We start from the raw sequence: 25,077 nt of genomic DNA on the forward strand, positions 1-25,077 counted from the left end.
ATTTATGAACTGTATTGCTGAGTAGCAAATAGGTCTTTTTCAAAATGTATGTTTGTTTTTGAGAGAGAGAGCAAACGCATGTGCATGGGAGAGTGGCAGAGAGAGAGAGGGGGACGGAGGATCTGAAGAGGGCTCTGTGCTGACAGCAGAGACCCCAATGTGGGACTCAAACTCATGAACCATAGGATCATGACCTAAGCCCAAGTCAGATGCTCAACCAACTGAACCACCCAGGCACCCCCAAACAGGTCTTTTTATAGGAGTATTCCAGTAATAAATGAAGAAGGAATGATAGAATGTCACCAAATTACACACCCCAACAATTTTTTTTTTCAACGTTTTTTATTTATTTTTGGGACAGAGAGAGACAGAGCATGAACGGGGGAGGGGCAGAGAGAGAGGGAGACACAGAATCGGAAACAGGCTCCAGGCTCCCAGCCATCAGCCCAGAGCCTGACGCGGGGCTCGAACTCACGGACCGTGAGATCGTGACCTGGCTGAAGTCGGACGCTTAACCGACTGCGCCACCCAGGCGCCCCAACACACCCCAACAATTTAATGGTTCTAGGCATTGAATATTGTGGTATAATAAGAAATCCATATCTTTGTCCTGGTTCTTGGCCAAAGACCTTCTAAAACCTTTGGAAAACCTGAGTTTATGCTAATGAAGTGACTCTTGGTGGGCATCTGTATAGTTTCACATGGGAGCTGGTTGCCAATCATGTAATTATAGTGTTGGAGCTTTCAGCCCCACCCATCCCCCCAAACTCTGAGGAAGAGAAAGAGGCTGGTAACTGATTAATTGCCTATGGCCAATGCTTTAATCAACACTGCCTATGTAATGGGATCTCTACAAAAATCTCTAAATGGTAGAGTTTGGAGAGCTTCTGGGTTGGTGAACACATCAACGTGCTGGGAGGGTGGTGTGCCATGTGGTCCTCCCCAATCTTTTCATGAGTTGTGTCTTTCATTCTTTGTGGTAACTTGGTAATAGTAAGTAAAGTACCTTCTTGAATTCTGTGTGCCATTCTAGCAAATCATCGAAGTTGAGGAGGAGGGGTGTCAGAACTCCTGATTTGTAGTTGCTCAGTTGGTCAGAAGTACCAGAGGCCTGGGACTTGCGATTAGTCTCTCAAGTTGGGGGAGGGCAGTCTTGTGGGTCTGAGCCCTTAAACTGTGAGGTCTGAGCTAACTCCTGGTAGTTAAGTGTCAGACACCCACTTGGTGTCCATAGGGAATTGAAGAATTGTTTGGTGTGGAAAACCTAAACATTTGGTGTCAGAGGTGTTGTGAGTGAAAACAGTTCATAAACATAAAAGGCTACTAGCATCACAAAAGAAAACTAGTTATTCCTCCTGATGGAAGAATAGTCAAGCCTGAATGTGATCAAACTTTCAGATCCAGCTACCAGTTTGCAACATATACAGAGAAGAGAGGAACGTGTTAAATCAACACCAGAGGGATGTAGTCACCAAAATGCAAACTGTGGGAAATGATAGAACAAACAACCTTGTTTTTTAATTGTTAAGATTAAAAAAAAAAAGAGGAGCATTCTCTGGATTAAAAGAGATTTGCAAGATATATTGCTCTTGTCATATTGTACACCTTAAACTTACACAAACAATATTATATGCCAGTTATATCTCAATTAAGCTGAGGATAAAAGATGTATTGGTCAGTTGTAATGTGATGGAGTTATTTGAATCTTAACCAAATAATCGGTAAAAAAACAAAACAAAACAAAAAAAAACAGAAACATACACACATATGGGGCCACTGGAAATCTGAACACTGAAATGTATTTGATGCTAACATTGGTTAACTCAGGTTGTCCAAAGGAAAGGTATTTTTTAAAATGTCAGTGACTAACCTTCAACTAACAAGCTAAAGGCAAGCTGGCAATGAGGTAAAATTTTAGTCCCTTTATTGGACTTATGTTTTGTAATTGTAAAGGAGCCTTTATGAAGGTCATTTGAGGATAGGGGTTGAAATTTATGTTTTTTACTTTTCTAGTCTATTCTCCACAAGGCCTGAAGAGTGTGGTCACCTGGCCGCCACCTGGATTGCCTTCTGAGGTGTGGTGATAGGTTCAGGTGGAATCAAAAGTACCAGTCCTCTTTTAACAAACTGCCTTCTGGAGTTTGTCATGGCAGGTCAGAGGATGGAGCTGGCTCTGTACTGCCTGGTCACACTTCATTTGTGCTGTTATAGGACTGCTTGACCCCTCTTTGGATTTATTGGGGAGAGTTAGTTAATCAGTTAGGAAAGCTTTCTGCTGCAAGTAACCGAATACCCAGCCAACAGTGAGTAGATGGTTGCAGGCGCTGGTTCTGTCGCGCAGTGATGACAGAGAGACCTAGGGCTTCTATGTTTTTAGGCATCCCATACAGGCAGTGGGAAGGGAAAGGGCTAGCTATATGTTTTATCAGGAAAATTTGTTTTTTCCCAGAACAGCTGCCCCTTCCCCTCTGCTGATTTCCTTTTCATCCTCCAGACTCATCCTGCACATTTCGCACCGGGCCACCCCCATAGGCAAGGGAGGATGGGGAATGAGGGGAAAAAGATTGATATACATAATAAGCGTGTTGAGTTTCCCGGTCTGGTTAACATTGCTGCCTGAATAAAATTGGGTTCTCATAGCAAGGAAGAAGTGGAAATGGATATTGGTAGGTAATTAATAGTGTCTGCCATCATGGGATAGTTTCTGGACTTAGAGAAGAAGTAAAAGCGTGAAAATAAGAGACCCAAAAAGGAATATGTTTTAGCTTTCTATATGTCTCTGCATGTAGCAGTGTCTTCATTTTGTGCTTATAAGCAAGCTGTCTGGGGACACCTGGGTGGCCCAGTCAGTTAAGCTTCCGACTCTTGATTTAGGCTCAGGTCATATCTTATGGTTGTGGAAATTGAGCCCCGTGTTGGGCTCTGTGCTGAGTGTGCAGCCTGCTTAAGACTCTCTCCATCTACCCCCTCCCCTGCTCACACATACACTCTCTCTCTGTCTCTTTCAAAGAAAAAAAAAAAAGGGATTTACATACAGAAAATTTAGGATGAGTGATAAAAAGTGGAAAATAATTTTGGTTAATAAATTGCTAGATAGCCTTTTTACCGAGAAGGAGGGAGAAAACAGAGGGGTGAATAAAAATTACTTAAGTTTAAAATGCATTTAAAAACAAAAAGAGAAAACCTTGCAGGTAATGTACTTAAAAGCACTTTGGAAAGATTAGTTCTATTTTTTAAAGCAATACACTAGCTTATTTTTACATGTCTTTGAGAAGATAATCTAAAATAGTGTGTTAAGCATATTTGTTTGCCATAGACTGAAATTATATATCCAGACTGATTAATAATTATATAATAGTAGAGTCTGGTACTAAACCCTCAGGTATTTGGGGACTGCCTTGAGGGGAGGAGAATGTTAAGCAGGCAGAGTTCTGGGTCCCCCTTTCTGACTGATTCAGAAAAGTCTTTTTATTTGTTGGACTTATGCTTAAGATCTGATATAGTCTTAGACATGCTCTGCTTATATATACTTTGAGAATATAGATAAGTAGGTTAATCTAGTGAACTGTACAGAAATTTTGGCAACCATGAGAATTCTAGTATATGTGAATCGAGTGAATACTGTATTATCCCTATTGGAGATAATTAGGAAAAGATGAAACCAAAAGTTAAGAATAAAAACAGAGGGTGATATGGATGGTAAATAGTAATAGAGGTTTTCAAAATACAATTCTGGGAGAAATAAAATGGATAAAGGAAGATAAAACTGGGTCTTAGAAATACAAATGGATTTGTGTATCAGGAAAACTGAGGGATTGAAACAAGAGATGGGGCCCAGGACTCTGGAAGGTGTGGACCTGGGGAGGTGGAATACAGGATTGGAAATTTAGGAGGTAAAAGTGGGTAGTCCTGAGTTGTCATGAAATCAGAAAAGCTTTGAAAACTAGGAAGAAATATTTGGTTCAACAGGGGAGGAAGACATTAATCAAATAATCACAAACATGTGAAACTGTAACTATTAACACTAACTGTACAAAGGAGAGGTGTGTGCTGTATTGGTACTGTGTGGGAGCAGTGGCCAAGCTTAGACCTGAAGAGCTGCATGGCACCTCTCAAGGCGCCAAGCACCCCACAGACAATGCCCACCAATTCCTACTAGACTATTTAGAGTGTCACTCCTTCTGAATTTCAGTGTATCAGGAGGGAGGCATGTAGTGGTAGTGGCCAGCCATGACTTTAACTCAGTATGAAGGCAATTATCGGTGTGGTCTTAGGACCATTTTCTTTTGCTTGTTGGCATGAATCCAGGATCTTTGACCTAGGGGGCAAACAATAGGGGAGATCAGTTCCCTCTTCCCATTTTTTGAGATGATTTCATGAGACTGGGTAGGTTTTCCTTAGTCTAATTTCAGCTGCCTTATCATTTGTGAATCTAGGTGAATTAGTGAGGAGGGAGATCTTGAAGAGGCTCTATGTTAGAAAATGAAATTAGAAATAAGTACTTAGTACTAAAATAAAGCTTTGGAATTTTCTGGAATCTGTAAGGGACTAATAGATTCACATTCTTATATTTGTATCACAGTGCTGAACAAATACATACTGAATAAATGAACAGGAAAATATTACACATGTATGAGAAGCTTTGAGAAACCATAAACTTATATTTCAGCACATTTATAATGTTATATTTCAACTAGAACTTTGGAAAACTTTTTTTTTTTTACATTGAGCATGTGTTTTGTTTCAAGTTGGCATGTGGTCACTAATGTAAAGCTTTTAACTTTGCTTTTATACAAGAGCTGTGAAGTAACAGGGGGAACTAATAACAAAAACCTGGAACGAATCCAGTCTTCTCCACTTCAATGAATGGTAATTCCATTCCTCCAGATGCTCATCCAATTAGCCAAGAATTCCCTTCAGCTCCTATTTTTTTTTAATGTTTATTCATTTTTGAGAGACAGAGTGCAAGCAGGGGAGGGACGGAGAGAGAGGGAGATACAGAATTTGAAGCAGGCTCCAGGCTCTGAGCTGTCAGCACAGAGCTCGATGCCAGGCTCGAACCCACGAACTGTAAGATCATGACCTGAGCTGAAGTCAGACGCTCAACCAACTGAGCCACCCAGGTGTCCCCAGCTCCTTTTTTGAACTACACCTTGAGTTCACTTACTTCTAATTAGCTGAGCTATTATTCTCCAGGTCAAGTCACCATCATCTCTTATTTGGACTACAGTATTAGCTGGTCTTGCTCTCACTGTGTACAGCCTCTTTTCCATTTGGTAGAGTGACTCTTTAAAGCAAAAAGAAGTCAGATCATGTCAGTTCTACTTCTAGGTTTCCTATTTTACTAAATATCTAAACAAAATACCACAGACCTAAGGATCTTGTGTGATCTTGGCCCCTGTCTTATTTCCTCTGACCTTATTTCCTTTTATTCTCCCTCTTGTTTCCTGTGTTTCAACTACATTAGCCTCCTTGTTATTCCTCAGTAACCTTAGGCATCTACTTACATATGGGTTTTTGCACTTGTTATATATAATTCTCTTTTCCTATGCACTGCTTCACTGGATATCCAATGGTTCATTTCCCTTAAACCGTTGCTCAAATTCACCTTATTAAAGAGGCTTTCCCAGGCCACTTTACATAAAATAGCACTTGCTTCCATAGGTAACAATCTGTTTCCTCATCCTGGTTCATTTTGTTTAGAGCACTTATTACCTGATGTATAATATATATTTAATTTGTTTGTCTCTTTCATTGGACTGTAAGTTCCATGAGGGAAGTTGTGTTTTGTTTATTTGTTTTTTTGTTCACTGTCACATCCTTAGCATCTAGAATGGTGCCTGACATATAGTAGATGCTCAATAAATACGTGTCAAATGAATGAATCTTAAGTACATACTTGAAAGGAATACTTTCGGTAAAATAGAGGTCCACTAGATGGCATTAGTTTCAAACTTTATGTAATTAATGTCTGGGAGCAAAAGATAGGATCTTTTCTGTTACTCTAATCAGAAAAGATCTTTGTGATGAAGAGTGTCACAAGAGATCACTATGATTAGTGTGAGGCATATAGATACTACATTTGTATTTAGGTTTTGATTTATATATTTTTTAGAGAACTTTTCTAAAATTAAAAACACTTGGAGAAACTGATCGTAGAAAATTATAGCATATTGGTATGTGAATAACCATTTGGTACAGTTATTTAGCACGGTAACTGAGTAAAGTCAGTTTGTGTCCATACATTGACCATCTTCCTTCTGAGCGGCCTTAATGGAAGGAGAGAGCAGTAATGACTTCCAGAGCCTTTTAACACTCAAGCCGCCAGTTGAAATTCAGCCTAGGGTTGAAGCCAGAAAATTATTTGTCTGTCAGCTGTTCAGTTCTCTCATTGACTGAGAGAAGTACTCAGTACTTAATCCACTGGACATCCAGTTTTGGAAAACTTCTATGTTTCTGGCAGACGTTGCCATAGCTATCCTATTAAAAATCAGTGGCTTCCAAGTGTCAGAGCTTTTAGTTGACTTCTCTGACCAGCTCTGAATTCAGCAAATAGTTACCCTAATCAAGAAGTTTACACATTTTCCCCAAACCCTTAAAATTTTCCTGTCCTGCCTTTACCAGTGTCATCTCATTTCTTCTCGCTTTTGTTGCTTATCTTGTTTCCTCCTTTATTCCACCCCGCCTGTCTCTCTCTTGTGCACTTCTCCTGAGTGCTCATTTGATCCATTTGTTCTTGCCCTTCACACATCTATTGGTAAAGCAATTTTTCCTCTTCCTATTCAACCCAATGATGCTTTTCTTTTCAAATTGTTCAAAATGCACTTTTAAAAAATATTTTTGACCAGTTTTCTTTTATTTCTCTGTTTTAGATTTTTCTTTTTTCATTTCTGATTATAATATATGTGAGGAACTTATTTTGTTTCTCTCTTTAAAGTTCTCAGCCTCTTCTTGGGACTCATTAACTAGAAGTGAAAACACTTGTTCTTTGTACTTTTGTGTCTTTAAATGGAGCATAAAGTATAGAGTGATTTTTGTGTTTATAGTCCTTCCTTTCAGATATCCTTGGGTGGTTAAGTACCAGACTGATAAAGTATCATTTAAAATAGGAGACAGTACACTCAAAGATTTACACTTTTATTTTTATATTTTTAGCCAGAAACACTTGAAATTTCTAGTAATGAGCTCCACGTCTCACACTATTACTGATGATATTTACATCTGTTTTGCCTTGTCACTCTCCTGCACTTGGCCTACTTCATGCATCAGATCTAGCTTTGAGTTCAGAATTCAATAGGTAGAAAATCATGTTTTGTTTATTCAGGAAATATTGGACAACATCCATTTGTTTAGAAAATAATTTCCTGTTTACCAAGGAGCTATTGGATACGATTTATTTTGTATGTATTAAGTTTTAATTGAGAAAGTATATTTTTCTGTTCTGAGACATGGAGACTAACTGATAATTGATTGTTAGAATGATAATATTATATATTTGTTCAAGTATATTTCTTTTATTCATGATGATGAAATCATTTTTCTTATTTACTAAACATGTCTTATAGCTGTTAGTCAAGTGATCAATTATTAAAAAACAATGCTCTCACTGCTAACCTCTCTTAGGTGCTCATAAAGGATGGCTTACATTAAAAAAATTGTTAATGTTTATTTATTTTTGAGAGAGAGAGAGAGAGAGACAGAGTGTGAGCAGGGGAGGGGCAGAGAGAGAGGGATGCACAGAATCTGAAGCAGGCTCCTGACTTTGAGCTGCGGTCGAACCCACGGACCGTGAGATCATGACCTGAGCCAAAGCCGGATGTTTAACTGACTGAGCCACCCAGGCGCCCTGGGGATGGCTTACATTTTAAAATTCTATATTAAAGCATTTTGCTTATACCTGCTCTATTTTTGTTCTAGTGTTACTTGTGGCTTATGAATTTCCTAAGTAAAATTCATTAGATGTTCAGCACTGTGGCCTTGAATGTCATTAACTATTTTCACTTGCGCTATTTTTCCTCCCCACAGACTGGTTGAGATAGCAGAATCTCGTTTTCCCAGATATTTTAACACTGAAGAAAAATTACTTTTGACAAGCAGTAAGGTTCATCTTTATCGGGAACTCAGCTGCGATGAAGTTCTACAAAGGTTTGCTGCTTTAGATTTTGGTAGTTTAGTAATACTTTGAAGATATATTTCTTGTTTTTTATGCTTTCAGCTTCTGAGTGAAAAGTCTCTACATATGTATTAGGGTTATGGGAAATAAATTATTTCAGTGCTCTTTATTTGCTACAGCCTATTGGATGAAATGTTTCTTTAAAAAGAAAACATTAAATGAGTGAAATGTTTTAGATTTAGTTAATTAAGTAGTATATTGATTACTTGTGTTTCATTGAAAGGTTACCCCCAAATTCAGCAACTTAGAAGAGCAAACGTGTCTTGTCTCACCTAGTATCAGAGGGTTAGGTATCTGCGAGTGGCTTAGCTGAGCGTTTCTGGCTCAGGGTTGCACCAGAGGTTGTAGTCAAGCTGTTGGCCATCGCTATGGTTATCTCAGGGCTCAGTTGGAGCTGGAGAATCTTGGATAATTCCAAGGTTACTCATATAGTTTCTGGAAGGCCTCCCTTCCTTGCTGGCTGTTGGCCATAGACCTCTGTTCCTCACCAGGTGGGTCTCTCCATAGGACTGTTAACAACATGGCAACTTGCTTCCCCCAGAGAAAGTGATTTGAGAGAGTGGCAAGTGAAAGAGAGCCCAAAATGGCAGCTGTAGTCTTTTATAATCTACTCTCAGAAGTGACATGCCATCATTATGTCATATGCTATTGGTCTTACAGACCAATCCTGGTAAATATGGGAGGGGTCTGCACAAGGCTGTCATTACAAGGTGGGAATAAATGGGGGCCATTTTGGAGATTTGCTGTGACAAGCAGTTTTACCCTAAAATTAGCAGTATCATAGGAGAACCAGAGAATTAAACTAGATGAAAACATTTTGGTCCATTTTCTAAGCAATTTTTTTTTTTTCAACGTTTATTTATTTTTGGGACAGAGAGAGACAGAGCATGAATGGGGGAGGGGCAGAGAGAGGGAGACACAGAATCGGAAACAGGCTCCAGGCTCTGAGCCATCAGCCCAGAGCCTGACGCGGGGCTCGAACTCACGGACCGCGAGATCGTGACCTGGCTGAAGTCGGACGCTTAACCGACTGCGCCACCCAGGCGCCCCCATTTTGGTCCATTTTCGAAAGAGTGCAATATGTATAGAAGAGCTGGAAATAAGTTATGAAGTTATGATCATTGAATACTTGTAATCATTACTGTAAATGAGGGAGGAAAAATTTGTTGTCATTGTTTTTAAGTTGGTTAATCTTTGAAATACCCTATTTTATATTATATTTTAAATTTATCCACTGTTTTACAAATTCTACTTTTACAGAATTGAATCTTTGGAAGAAGAAATTATTTCAAAGAGAGTTAAACTTGTAATTATTGACTCTGTTGCTTCCGTGGTAAGAAAGGAGTTTGATGCACAACTTCAGGGCAACATGAGAGAAAGAAATAAGTTCTTGGCCAGAGAAGCTGCCACCTTGAAGTATTTGGCTGAGGAATTTTCAATCCCGGTAAGTTTTTTCTTTCTCTCTTTTTTTCTTTCCCTTTTTTTTCTTTTATGTTAAATTTGCTGACTTACAATATCAAGTAATATAATTAGAAGAAAATATAGAACAGATGACATGTTAATAGTACTAATTACTATAGTAAATACCAGCATCTTCTTAAATTTGTTCATCTGTTGAGATTACTTTATCTTTTTCACAGTTGGAGTCTGGGGCAGATTTGAATGTTGTTTGTAAAAGTTCCCAAGGTCAATCCTTTTCTTACACTTCATTGTTGACTCTCTGTATATGTTTTGTATTACTTTGTCACACTGAGGGAAATATTAACTATTAGAATTACATGGAATTGCCTATGTTTATTTCTATAGTTTCTTTTATGGCATATTTGTCAGCTTTAGAAATATTTTAGTTTGAGATATTATGTTATTGTGTTCAGTGCTGTCTTGTACACTGTAGGATTTGGTTGGTTCCAAATTACCAGAGGTTGACTATGACGTTTTGGAGTGTTGGGAGTGACAGTAATGAAAGTGTCAGTAAGGAAACCTTGAGAGATGGCTGTTGACACCACTTTCCACAGTGGGAATTGTGATGAGGAAATCTGAAGATGTGGGCATTTTGCAAGGGTTTGTGATTGGTAAGCCACCAGATGTAAGTGTGTACCGATGGCTTTCCCATTAGCAGCCCATGGGAGAGTTCTGCTTGTTCCGCCGCCCCACCAGCATTTAGTATTGTCAGGCTTTTCAGTTTTAGCCAGACATCATCTTGACAGAAAATAAGAAAATTCCTTAAACTGATGTAAAATTTGGTTATGATATTATAATTTTTAGATTTGTGTTTGGAAAATTAAAAGCTTGGATCTATCTTTGTAATATGTACTAAGACTGTAAACTACCACGCAGCCTTGGAGATTTATAAACCCAGGCAAGAAATCAAAGGAGAACATGTGGCATACAAAAAGGTCTACATTTCTTAACGGCTTTCTAATTCATATTTTGGATTATATGATGTAATTCCTGGTAAAGTCCAGAGCTGTAAAGTTTATCCTGGATGACGCTCATCTTTTAAATTTTATTGTAGTAGGTTAAAATGATAAATTCAAATCCATGTTTTCCCTGGCCAAGGGAATTTAAAAATATTTTGTAAAGTTACTTGATTGAATGGAAAAGTTAAGTATATGTACTTATTTTATTAATTCATGCTGGTTGCTTGACTTAATCTTATGTAAAATATGAAAATTTACTTTTTAAAAGTTGTATTTGTTTGCTTTTAAATAGTAATTGTAGGTTAATGTTTTTCAATTCTTTTCTGAGGAAATTTATTTTCCTGAGTGAGAAAAGGGCTCTACTTTTTTTTGTTTTTAATAGCACCCTCTGAAAGAATAAGTACTTATCATTCCCATGTCTCTCTGTCTTTGCCTTTGTTTTTCTCTATAGAGATAAATATATAAATAGGGTATGTACTTCTGTAAAACAGGATGGTATTGGTTTTTGTGATGAGTTAGTATTGGTTTTAGAAGGATTTTGAAAAATATTTCCTTTAGGAAGTGTCAGGATTTTCCTAGCCTTATTTCCTCATTTAAATGAAAAATCATGAACTTTTAAGTTTTTGTACTGTACTTTGAATAGGTGGCTCTACACAGAACTAACTAGCTTAAAACAATATGTTGCTAATTTATTATCCCTTTCAAAATTGCAGACGGTATGCCTCATTATAGTTCCTCAAACATTCCAGCAAACACTCCCTCCTCAAGAAGTGTTTGTTATTCCTCAGTCTGAAATATTTCTCCTCTAAATATCTGTATGATTTCTTCTGTCCTGTTATCTTATTAATGAGGACTTTCCTGACCATGTAAGTATTAACCACACTCCCTGCCTCCCCATTTCCTTTATTATGCTTTATGTTTCTTCATTATAATTTTCACCATCCAGGATGTTATGTATTTATGTTGACTGTGTGTGTCTCCTCCACCCCACAGAATGGTCCTAGGAACTGTCTACTTTGTTCAGTGCTTTATTCTTAGGAGCAGGAACAATGCCCAACACACAGTAGGCACTCAGTAAATATTTTTGAGTGTATGAATTGCAGATATTGCTTTTCTCTTTGGACTTGAATTTTATATATATTGGTACTCCACTTAAATTTTAATATTTGCTTTTAACCTTATTTGGATCCTATATTTAATATTGTTTGTTACTTCTAAGAGTCTTAAGATATAATATTAGCAGAATGTCTTATCAGATAGGAGCTATACTTAGTTATACTGGCATCTTACAGGAAGAAAAAGAATTCTTAAAATTCTTAATCTTGGAAGTAGAAAAGATTTTATTTCAGTTTAGTAGAACTATGAATGTCTAATGGCCTCCGAGGAGTGGGGGGGAAGCCAAGCATTCCAGCCTGCCCTCTGGCTGTGGGTCTGAGATGGTGAATAGAGCCAGGACCATGCCTGGTACTTTGACACTCTAGATATCATTTCATTTAAATAAGAGTAAAGAGTAAAACCAACCTGGGTGGTGGGATGAGTACTTTATTGAATTTTAAAATTTCTCTTTGGTGAGCATGCAGTACTTTTAATATGTGGAGAAAAGCTTAAAACTATAATCTGTATTTAATTTTGATTGTCACATTGTATATGTTTGTATATGTATGTATGTTTGTATGCCAGCATTCCTGTATGCATGAAGATTGCAATCTTCTCAGTAACTGATAGAATAGACAAAATATTAGCCAATTAAATCCAGGACAGAAGACCTGAATAACATAACCAACTTGATCTGATTGACATTTACAAAACATTCCGCTCACTGCCTGCAGAAAATGCATTTCTTTCAAGTTCACATGAGATATTCACCAAGATAAACTATATTCTGGGCCGTAAAATAAAACTCAACGATTTAAAAGACTGAAATGGTACGAGGTATGTTTTTGACCCACAAGAAGAATTAAATTAGAAATCGCTAATACAGGGATGCCTGGGTGGCTACATCAGTTGAATGTCCATCTCTTGGTTTCAACTCAGGTCATGATCTCACAGTTCATGAGATTGAGCACCAAGTTGGGCTTTGCACTGATAGTGCAGAGCCTGCTTGGGATTCTCTCTCCCTCTCTCTCCACACCTCCCCCAAATAAATAAATAAACATTAAAAAAAAAAAAAGAAAGAAATCGCTAATATAAACATATCTGGAAAGTCCCCAAATATTTGGTAATTAAGTAAAACACTTCTAAATAACCCATGTGTAAAGAGCAAATCATGAAAACTTAGAACATGTTTTGAAGTAAATCAAAAGGAAAATACAACATACCAAATTTGTGAAATACAGTTAAATCAGTACCTATAGGGAAATTTATCCTAGAAAGAAGATTACAAATCAATGATCTAAGCTTCTAAGAAATAGAAAAGGAACAAATTAAATTCAAAATTAGTAGTAGGAAGGAAATAATAAAGATAAGGGTAGAAATCAATGAAACTGAAAACAGAAAAAAATAGAGAAAAAAATCAATGAAATAGAAAGCTAGTACCTTGAAAAGATCAATAAAATTGATAAAGCTTTACTGAAACTAAAAGAGAAAGAAACAAATTAGTAGTATCAGGAATGAAAGAGGTAAATCATTATAGATCCTATAGGTATTAAATGATGAGAGAATGTTATGAGTAGCTTTATTCCACTAAGTTTGATAACTGAGATGAAATGGACAAATGCTTTGAAAGATGCAAACTATGAGGAAGAAATAATGAAAATAATCCTGTATCTGTTTAAAAAATTGAATTTGTAGTTAAATATCTCGCAGAGAAAAGTCTAGGTACAAATGGTGTTACTGGTAATATCTACCAAACATTTAAGGGAGAAATGTCAATTCTACAAATCTTCCAGAAAGTGTACAAGAAAACTATACACCAGTGTCCATTATAAACATAAACACACAAATCCTTAACAAAATATTAACAGATTAAATTCAGCAATAAATAAGAAGGGACCAAGTGGAGCTTATTTCAGTAATGCAAGGTAGATTTTAAATGCAACATTAAAATATAAAACTGATCACATCAATGTATTAAAAAAAGATCATCTCAGTAGATGCAGGAAAGAAAAACAGTCAACAAAACTCATCAGAACTACTCATGATGAAAATTCTCAGCAAAGCAGGAGTTGAAGGGAACTTTCCCAACTTGATAAAGGGTATCTACAAAAACCTTAAGCTAACATCATACTTAACTTACACTTAATGGTAAAGTACAATCTTCCTAAGACTGGGAGCAAGGATAAGAAAGCGCACTCTTTTTTTTAAATCCCAAATCTGTTGATTGGATTGTTTCCCACTCATGTTGGTTCAGGTTGCTTTTAGTGATGCTTCTGTCTGAAGGATCATCCTTCTGTTAAGTCTTGCTTTTCCTTCTGTTGGCTGGCATAGGACAGTGGAGCACCTCCCACACAAAACCACCCTTTGTGCATGGCTAAAGGCGGTGGTGATTTTGTAGTACCCTGGGCACTTCACACCCATGAGGTAGGAATTGGTGCTCTGCACCAGGTGTTTCTTCTTGTGCTTCCTCTTCTCTTCCAGGGATGGGTGCAGGAGGTCCTTTGCCAAGGGCCATGTTCTTGTGGGCAGGTCATCACGGTCAGAAAGGAAGATAGCCCACTCGTACCATTTCTGATCAGCAATGTACTGTAGATCCTAGCCACTATAATATGGCAAGAAAAAGAATTTAAGTGCATTCAGATTAGAAATGAAGAAATAAGACTGCCTTCATTCATAGATTTTGTGTGTGTGTGTGTGTGTGTGTGTGTGTGTGTGTGTGTGTATTTAATGTTTATTTAATTTTGAGAGAGAGAGACAGAGCAGGAATTGGGGAGGGGCAGAGAGAGAGAGGGAAACACAGAATCTGAAGGAGGCTTCAGGCTCCAAGCTCTCAGCACAGAGCTTGATGCGGGGCTCAAACCCATGAACTGCAAGATCATGACCTGAGCTGAAGTCGGACGCTTAACTGACTGAGCCACCCAGGTGCACCTTAGATGATATATTTTTAATAGAAAACCCAAAGATTTAACACAAAAACCAAAAGCTACTAGATATGAACAATTGGAAATTGAAATTGACTTTTATAAGAGCACCAAGAACATGAAATACTTAGTGGTAAATACAACAAAATATATGTAATATTTTTATGTTGAAAACTACAGAATATTGATGAGACAAATCAAAGAAGATCTGGATAAATGGAAACATATCATGCTTATGGACTGAAGACTCAATAGTGTCAAGATGTCATTTCATTTCAAATGGATCTATGTATTTAACACACAATCCTAATCAAAATCCTAGTAGGCTTTTTGGTAGAAATCAAGAAGGCGACTGTGAAATTTATGTGGAAAAGCAGAAGACTGAGAATAGGCAGTACAATTTATAAAAAAGAGAGTATAGAGGACTTCCACTCTCTGATTTCAAGACTTACTATAAAGCCACAGTAATTAAGACAGCATTGTATTGATGATAGGGTAGATTCCCGGATCAGTGGAACAGAATAGAGTCCAGAAAATAGATTGATGGTCAGTTAATTTTGAACAAAGAAGTTATGGTAATTCAATAGAAAAGGGGTAGTTTTTCAACAAATGGTGCTAGAACAATTGGATATCTGTAAAAAACAAGCAACCCTTGACCAATTCCTTGTACCATTACACAAACCTAATTCCAAATGGATCACCCACTGTAACATAAAATCTAAAACTATAAAACTTCTAGAAGAAAACACAGGAGAAAGTCTTTGTCATTTTGAACGAGGCAAAGATTTCTTAGATGATGCAAAAAACATGAGCCATAAAAAGCATTAATACTTCTACTCTTTGAAGACACTTTTAAGAAAATGAAGAGACAAGCCACAGTCTGGCAGATAATGAATGCTTATATGACTTACATGTTAAAGGACTGGTAACTAGAGATAGAAATATGAAAACTCACTGTCAGTGTAATTTTTTAAATGGGCAAAAGATGTGAATAAACACTTTATTGAAGATCTACAAATGGCAAATAAGCACATGAAAAGATGCTCAGTCATTAGGGAGATGTAAATTAAAATCACACTGAAGCTACACACCTATTAGAATGACTCAAAAACCAAAAACCAAAACCCTGACTATACCAAATACGGATCAAAGTGTGGAGCAGCTGGAACTCTCATCCATGCTGATGGAAATGCTAAATGGTGTAGCCACCCTGGAAAACACTTTTGGCAATTTTTTGTAAAGTTAAACATTTTAACTATGTGACTCAGCAACCTTTCTCCTAGGTATTTTTTTATATGCAAAGAAATTATATATATCCCTGCAAAAATCTGTATGAAAATATTTTTAGTAGTTTTATTCACAGTCACCAAACACCAGAAATGACATGAATGTGTATCAGCTGGTGAATGGATAAAGAAATTCATACTCAAATAATGGAACATTCATATAACAGAATACCACTCAACAATAAAAAGGAATGAACTACTGATATAAACAACATTGATGAGTCTCAAAAACACTGTGTTAAATGAAAGAAGCCAGACTCAAGTGGCTACATTTTATATGATTTGTTTTATGATATTCTGCCAAGGGCAGAACTATGAAAGTGAGAATCAGGTCAGTGGTTTCAGGGGCCCAGGGCGGGAAAGTGAGGAGATTGATTACAAATGGATATGAGGAGGGACGCCTGGGTGGCTCAGTCTGTTGAGCCTCTGACTTCAGCTCAGGTTGTAATCTTGTGGTTTGAGAGTTTGAGCCCTTCGTCAGGCTTTGTGCTGACAGTTTAGAGCCTGGACCCGGCTTCAGATTCTGTGTTCCCCTCTCTCTTTGCCCCTCCCAAACTTGTGCTTTGTCTCTCTGTCACTCAAAAAGTAAACATTAAAATAAAACAAACGGATGTGAGGAAATTTGTTGGCATGATGGGAATGGTCAATATCTTGATTGTAGTGTGGCTACATGAGTGTGTGAGTTTGTCAAAACTCAGAACTGTATACCCAAACAGAGTGTGTTTTTTTAATTATACATTAATTTTTCCTTAAGAAACAACAACAAAAAGCAAGTGAAACACTTATGCTAGAGGATCTTTTATGATTCTTTCTTTTCTGGTCTTAACTTTCTGTTACCTCAAGGAAAAGAGAATTACCAAGTATGTTTAATCAGTAAACTTTATTTTAGCAGTTCAAGCTTTGGCCTAACAGTCTTTTTTTAAAAAATTGCTATTGTCTTTAGAATTTGTCAATGTCAAATTCCTAAAGTTTTATTTCATGTTGCATTATAGTAGCCTCAAAATCAGTTTTGTAGTTTTTATCCAGTTGAGTTATAAAGGCAAGTTGCTTAAGACTTAAAGGTAAGAAACATAACCTAACTGATCCTTAGCCTCTTGCTAATTCCTCTTTCTGAAATGTGTTTCCTTTTTTATTTTCAACTAATTTTTTTTGTCTATAGAATTAATCTTATTTGGATAGTTTATGAACACTACCAGCATGTTAATGACCGCTGAAAATGTGAATGAACATAAATATTAATATAAATAATAATGAAAATGTGGAGGCAAATTTTTAAAAAGCTGAAATGTCTCAGTTTGGGTTCAGAAAGTTTTAACCTCAAAAGTTAATTCAGTAACTTGTATTTTAACATTTTTTAAAGGTTTATTTATTTATTAAAAAAATTTTTTTTAATGTTTATTTCTGACAGAGAGAGAGAGAGAGAGAGTGCAAGCATGAGTGGGGGAGGGGCAGAGAGAGAGAGGGAGACACAGAATCCGAAGCAGGCTCCAGGTTCTGAGCTGTCAGCATAGAGCCGGATGCAGGGCTTGAACCCATGAACTGCAAGATCATGACCTGAGCCGAAGTCGGATGCTTGACTGACTGAACTACCCAGGCACCCCAAAGTTTATTTATTTTTGAGAGAGAGACAGACAGACAGACAGACAGACAGACAGTGTGAGCAAGGGAGGGGCAGAGAGAGAGGGAGACACAGAATCTGAAGCAGGCTCCAGGCTCTGAGCTGTCAGCCCAGAGCCCAACGCAGGGCTTGAACTCAAGAACCTTGAGATCATGACCTGAGCTGAAGTTGGACACTTAACTGACTGAGCCACCCAGGCACCCCAGTAACTTGTATTTTAAATTCATGCCTTCTTTCTGGAGATAAGTTGTTTATTTAGAAGCATGTGAGAAGAAATATCCTCCCTCAAGTTTGAAGAAAAACTGATCTCTCAAGGCCTTATTTTGTTCTTTTTTTATTAGTGTTGTATAACAAGATGTTATGATCTCAGTCAAGATTTAGATCTAGGTATTTTATTTTATTAGTTTCGTGGAGAGTCACAAAAAGAAGCTCTTTGGAGTAGTTTATATAGGGAATACTCTTCACTAACTTTTTTTCATGGAGTGAAGAAGGAGTAGTATGTAGCACATAAAATTATACATTTTAGGGACTTTTAGGGCCCCCAAAGATGTTACAGTTCTGAGATTTGGTGGCCATGAGTGACTTGAATCCTCTTTCAAAGTTTTGAGATTTTCAGGTAGTAACTCAGGAGGAGAATATCCAGAGCATGTGTAAGCTGCAGGAGACAAAGGCAGGGCCATTTCTCCCTCTGACATTTTGTTATACTAACATCTTTTTTAAAGCTTTTGTGATTGATCACACTAGGGACTTCTATAGCTTTCTCTTTTATGACATTTGTGAAATATCTGATTGATTTTCACCATATTTGACACACATTATTTTTCACCATGATAAAGTATATCATTATATTTTAAGCTTTAGTTCATGTTCCTGTCTTAAAACAAAATGGTAGCAGATACAAGTTTTCAATTGACACATGGTCTATTTTTACTACTTAATTGAAATGTTTCCATAATTATTTAATTTCTTGGGACTTCATGGACATGATTCCTCTAAAAGTTTAGGTAAAAGGGATACAGGAGTACTGATGCATAGGGGTACTTGTACCCCAATGTTTACAGCAGCACTCTCAACAATAGCCAAATTATGGAAAGAGCCTAAATGTCCATCAACTGATGAATGGATAAAAAAATTGTGGTTTAAAAAAAAATTGTGGTTTATATACACAATGGAGTACTACGTGGCAATGAGAAAGAATGAAATATGGCCCTTTGTAGCAACATGGATGGAGCTGGAGAGTGTTATGCTAAGTGAAATAAGCCATACAGAGAAAGACAGATACCATATGGTTTCACTCTTATGTGGATCCTGAGAAACTTAACAGAAACCCATGGGGGAGAGAAGGAAAAAAAAAAAGGTTAGAGTGGAAGAGAGCCAAAGCATAAGAGACTGTTAAAAACTGAGAACAAACTGAGGGTTGATGGGGGGTGGGAGGGAAGGGAGGGTGGGTGATGGGTATTGAGGAGGGCACCTTTTGGGATGAGCACTGGGTGTTGTATGGAAACCAATTTGACAATAAACTTCATATATTGAAAAAAAAATAAAAGTTTAGGTAATAGAGAATAACATTTATGTTCATCCCTTTGATATTACTGGGATACCAAATCCCTACGTACATGTTAGATGTATTTGAATAGATCACTTATTTCATTGTCTACAGAAGACAGCTGTTTACTTCAATATGGGTAAAGTCTTACAGCCTTGTGAAGGGGGTAAACTTGTACTATGCTAAGTGTATTCAAGTTAAGAGGATTTATTTTATAGTATGGCAGCCTAGGAGGCTCAATATGAAAAAAAATACATACTGTCCATAAGCCTAGTGTACCTAATTCATTGATACTATTATGAGAGATATAAACAGTTGCTCAGAGAATATGCAGTAGAATAACCACTACACTGTGGTTCTAGCCCTTTTCCTCTAATAAGAAACAAATCATGTACACCATTTCACCAAATTTATTTTCATCAACATCTTAGGTCTCTGGTTCATTTGCATTTTAGATCTTATCCCTACTTGCTGAAGGTAAAGCATTGTCTTCTTCATCATTAATCTCCAAAGCAGACTGTTCATATGGTGGACGTAAGATGATACATTGAGGTGTTAGAATAAAACATTGGAAACATCCATATTTACTTTTTACCTTGTACTTCTAAAACCTCTATTTTATGTATGTTTTTAAATGCATATAAAGCATTAGAACAGTAGACTTGTGTGTACCTTAATAAAGACACATTAGGGGTAAATTTTGTTTCGATGTGTGATATCAATAGTGCTCTGGTTCACAGAATTTCAGGTAAGCAGTAGAGGATACACACACACACACACACACACACACACTCTCTTAGAGTTTTTATTGCCTTTTAAAAAATGTCTCTGGAGGCTTTCTGTCTCTGAAAAATCAAATTATGCCAAAACTTAACCTCAAGGAGTCTTTACTTGCTGGAGGGTTTCGGGTGAGAAGATTTTTTCTCCTCACAGACTTCCATAGTATTAGAAGAATTACAGTTTACACTAGTTTTTAGCATGGGCTCTGGAGTCAAATGGATCTGGGTTAGAATTCAGACTCCTCCATTTATTAACCGTATAACTGTAACTTAATAACTTTGCCATCTTTCAGTTTTCTAATATGTAAATATGGGACTTGCCCAACTTTAAAACAGTGGTATAGTGCTCAGTCTTCAATAGATCCTTAGAAAAGTTAGAGGAGGGTACTTAAAAGTATTCCTCTGATAGTAGAAACTAGTTGTTCTTTTGAATTAAATATACTTAGCACAGAGCCTCACATACAGCTTAACAAATGATTAGTTGAAGAAAGCTGTAAGTTTATAACTGATATTTAACACCTTCATTTTACCCATGAGAGAATCTTACTGTCTTATCTCTCTTCCAGAAATAGCTTGCTTGCTTGCTTCAGGACTTTCAAATGCTAGTGGTCTATTCTCATTTTGCCCTATTAGCTCATCTGGGCCATATGTCGGCATACTTTTTCTGTAAAGGGCCGGATAGTAATATTTTAGGCTTTGTGGGCTATGCTGTCTCTGTGGCAACTACTAAACTCTGCCATTATAGCTTGAAAATAACTGTAAACAATTTGCAAACAAATGGGTATAGTTGTGGTTCAATAAAACTTTGATTACAAAAACAGATGGAAGGCCAGATTTGATCCACGGGTCATAGTTTTCAGCCCCAATTCCGCACCCATCTCCCTTCTCCCTTCTCTCTAGGCTAAGCACCCAGGGCTAGTGCTACCACAAGTCCACAAGTTCATAGAATTAGGAGGAAGGGAATAGAGCAGTCTGCTCATAAAAGCAGTATTTCCTCCAACTAGTTTAAGGCATTGACCTAGTTTTATTTTATTTATTTAAAAAAATTTTTAATGTTTGTTTATTTTTGAGAGAGACAGAGACAGAGTGTGAGAATGGGGTGAGGCAGAGAGAGAGGGAGACACAGAATCCTGAAGAAGGCTCCAGGCTCTGAGCTGCCAGCACAGAGCCCGACTCGGGCTCGAACTCATGAACCGTGAGATCATGACCTGAGCCCAAGTTGGACGCTTAACTGACTGAGCCACCCAGGTAATGATCTAATTTTAAATGCAAGTAATATTTTCATGAACCCCCAGTGTTGACTTCAGTTTTATTTTAATATTACAGAAACATAAAGAATTAATGAAATAAGCTAATGACTTTTTGTATCAAATCACAGTATGAAACCATAAATGTGGGTTGCATTTACAAACAATACAGTACCATTCAAATTAATTACTGTGCTGTTAATGATGATTTGCTAAATCAAATTATTGCTTGCAACATAAATAAATTAATTTATGGCACAGGTTCTTTTGGATTATATATATATATGTATATAATACAGAGGGAGAGAGAATATGTATATGTATACATATATGTATGTGTATATACATATACATATTCTTCTGTTATGTATACATATACATATTCTCCTGTAGGTCATATGGTGACTCAACTTTCCCACCTCTTTTCTCTCTACAGAACCTTCTTCTGTTTGGGAAGGGTGACATCATTTGGCCGTCACCTGGGTGTGAATGCATATACATTTAAAGTCTGCCATTACTCTTTTCTCATTAGTCCCTGACAATTAGTGTGATATGACTTGGCATCACTTGATTGAAAACAGACACTGACATCATGTTGCAGTTTTCATTTATAAAGTGTCTATACTAATATTTTGAGGCCATCACTGAAACGACATAAAAGTTAAAAATTCTCAGAATTTACAGACCATTGAACATATTTACAGACTATGTTTTGAGAATGCAGTTCTATAAGTCTTGCAGAATCCTGTTTCCTGTAGTTTATGGGGCTGGGGTGTAAGGGACATTCTGCTATTGGGATGTATGATGCAGAATCTTTGTCTTTAAAAGTGTGTCCATCCTAGTATTGGAAAAAAACCAGAACACTCTAAAACTGTTTGTAGATACTGGTTGAAAATAACATAAGAGAAGAATTTAAATATTGCTCGCATAAAATAAATTGTGGTTATGGTTATTTATGTTGCCTTGTTATCACAGACTTCTAATTACCATACACAGAATAGTTATTACACATATTGTAAATTATGTATCAGATTAAAATAATAGGATTTTCTTGCCAAAAAGGGTCTTAAAGGTCACTTAGATTAACTCCTTCATTTTACAGATGACACAGGCTGAGCGTGACCTGACTTGTTCAAGGATACTTAGCATAGGAGAGGGCAATTAATGGGTAGAATGCAAGATCTTTTGGATGCCAGTTTTGGTACTTTTTTCTGTAGTGGGATTATCTTTTTCTCTGAGACTTACAGAATAATAATGAACATAAACTTCTTTTTTTTTTTTAACGTTTTTATTTATTTTTGAGAGAGAGTGCCAGTGGGGGAGGGGCAAAGGGAGAGGGAGACATAGAATCCAAAGCAGGCTCTAGGCTCCAGGCTCTGAGCTGACAGCACAGAGTCTCTGAGCTGACAGCACAGAGCCCGATGTGGGGCACGAACTCACCAACTGTGAGATCATGACTTGAGCTGAAGTTGGACGCCCAACTGACTGAGCCACTCAGGCGCCCCTGAACTGTTGACTTCTTAAAGACAGGATTATGTCTTCTATTTCTCTGATTTCCAGGGCCTCATACTATGGACAAGTAATATTTAGGAAATAACAGCTAATAAAATTACAATTATTGAATCATATTGTATACCTGATACTAATATAATGTGAGATGTCAGTTATATCTTAATTTTTAAAAGAGTATATATGGGACCCTGAAATAATATCACAGAGTTGTATACTAACTTCAACATCTGCAGAGAAGAACTGAAAGTAAAGTTTTATCTCTTGAGCTGAGTAAGGAAAGTAATTTATTAAATGATGATTAAGTTTTAGTATGGGTTACTGGTAATGCACCTATTGTTTACGGAGGAGGGAACTAATTTTAAGAGTTTTGTGAAGAGACCTGAAAAGTTTAAAAAAATTTATAATTAAGGCTTATAAAAATATATTTACCATATATATAATATTTACATCCATTTGAATATTTTTCTTTATTTTTTTGAACATAATTTGATTTTTTTATGCTTACTGCTGACATTCCCGCCTTGTTTTTTATACTAACCTTTATAATATGCCATGCTAGCCATGTTGTTAATTTGTCTTGTTTTCCATCTTAGAGTTTTATAAGCTATTTGAGTAAAGGGGAATAAAAATACATTGATAAAAGGAGTTTAACTTTTTAACTTTAAAGATGCTTCTTCAAAAATGCTTCAAATTGTATTTTGAACAAGCCAACCCAGATGCAAAAAATGCACAAAGTGCCAAGGTCTAAGTTTTTAGTGTTTCAGAAAATTCAACAAAGTTTTTTTTTTTTTTTAAATGTTTGTTTATTTTTGAGAGAGACAGAGCACGAGCGGGAGAGGGACATAGAGGGAGACACAGAATTCAAAGCAGGCTCCAGGCTCTGAGCTGTCAGCATAGAGCCTGATGCGGAGCCTGAACCTGCAAACTGTGAGATCATGACCTGAGCTGAAGTCAGCCACTTAATTGACTGAGCCACCCAGGTACTCTGAGAATTCAACAAAGTTAATTTCAATTGTTAGTATATGAATAGCATTGAAATTTCTTTTCTCTTTCCCTTCTATCTTGTTCTATCTTTATTTCTTGATATGGTATAAATATTTTCTAGTATATGGGAACTAGTGACATATATGTCTATGGGACTAGTATATGAGACCATATATATGGGACTAGTATATGGGAATAAGTGAACTTAGAAAAGTGGTATATCAAGAAAAATTTGGATATACTATTTAAACAATCTAAGAAGAAAATGTCTTATTTTCATTGAAAGTTGTTGTTAAAATACAAACTATTTTACTGAGATGTGATTATAAACAATTTTCATGTTGTTGTCATCTTGATTGTTGTTCTTGATTATGTGCCTTTTAAGAATATGCATTACTCTAATTTATTGTATAACAAAGTTTTTTTCAAAATATTAATGTTTTTTAAATGTTTAAAGCTGTTTGCAGAAAAATGAATTAAAATATGTGCATTTCTTATTTTAAAGACGTGTTTTAAATCATTAACTAGTGGAAATTATTTGTTTCTCTTTTTGTGAGGCACATATTGTAAGGTTAAGCATTTTGTTATTATTTGACAAAAGCATAAAAATACATTCTTTTTTTCTCAGTTTATTGGTAAACTTCACATGGGCCAGGACTTCATTCCTTCTTTTCTAGAGAGCATGAGCAAGGGAGGGGCAGAGAGAGAGGGAGAGAGAGAATCCCAAGCAGGCTCCACACTGTCAGCACAGAGCCTGACATAGGGCTCGATCTCACCAACTGTGAGATTGTGATCTGAGCCAAAATCAACAATCGGATGCTTAACCGACCAAGCCACCCAGGTGCCCAGGACTTCTTTTCTACCTTTAGCTGTCCCATCATGCAAAGTAAGTTTAATCTTGTAGGGTTATATCTTATCTTAGCTATTAATAAGCATTGAAAATGAAAAAAATATGTTGTATGGAAGTGTTGAATCATTAAATTGTACACCTGAAACGAATATTACATTGTAAGTTAACTAACTAGAATTTAAATACAGACTTAAAAAAATTAAAAAAAAAATAGGCATCTAGGCCCATACATTTAAAATAATTAAGGCTTTATTAGTTATAAAATTAGAATATTATGTTTATGACTTATAGGATAGGGGAGAGTGTATGTACCCCTAATTTTGACATTTATTTTTATTAACATAAAAACTCAGTACTTGGCATTTATTGTGAAAGCCTAATGAAGCATTCTGATTGTAAAATAAGAATCCTAGACTCTAGATATATATATATATATATATATATATAAAAGTTATCGAAACTCTAGAGCTATAGTTTGTTATTGTATAATGTTATTGTATGCTCATGTGATTTTTGGTTTACTTAAAAAATTTTTTTTAATGTTTATTTATTTTTGAGTGATACAGAGAGAGACAGAGTACTAGCAAAGATAGGGCAGAGAGGGAGACACAGAGTCCAAAGCAGGCTCCAGACTCTGAGCTGTCAG

The 25,077-nt window shown here is 36.5% G+C and overlaps 1 protein-coding gene and 1 pseudogene across 2 annotated transcripts in view; one reads left to right on the forward strand and one right to left on the reverse strand.

Moving 5' to 3' along the window:
• The window catches only part of RAD51B (RAD51 paralog B), a 575,957-nt gene that overhangs the window by 31,536 nt on the left and 519,344 nt on the right, over positions 1-25,077 (forward strand). For both annotated transcript variants that reach the window (XM_030319379.1, XM_030319378.1), the window contains exons 6-7: positions 8,026-8,145; positions 9,434-9,617. In XM_030319379.1, coding sequence (XP_030175239.1) covers positions 8,026-8,145; positions 9,434-9,617 — 304 coding nt within the window. The remainder of the gene's footprint in view (positions 1-8,025; positions 8,146-9,433; positions 9,618-25,077) is intronic.
• LOC115516074 lies at positions 13,950-15,784 on the reverse strand (annotated as a pseudogene).

This window comes from Lynx canadensis, chromosome B3 (genome assembly GCF_007474595.2).
Source record: "Lynx canadensis isolate LIC74 chromosome B3, mLynCan4.pri.v2, whole genome shotgun sequence".
NCBI classification, from domain to species: Eukaryota; Metazoa; Chordata; class Mammalia; order Carnivora; family Felidae; genus Lynx; species Lynx canadensis.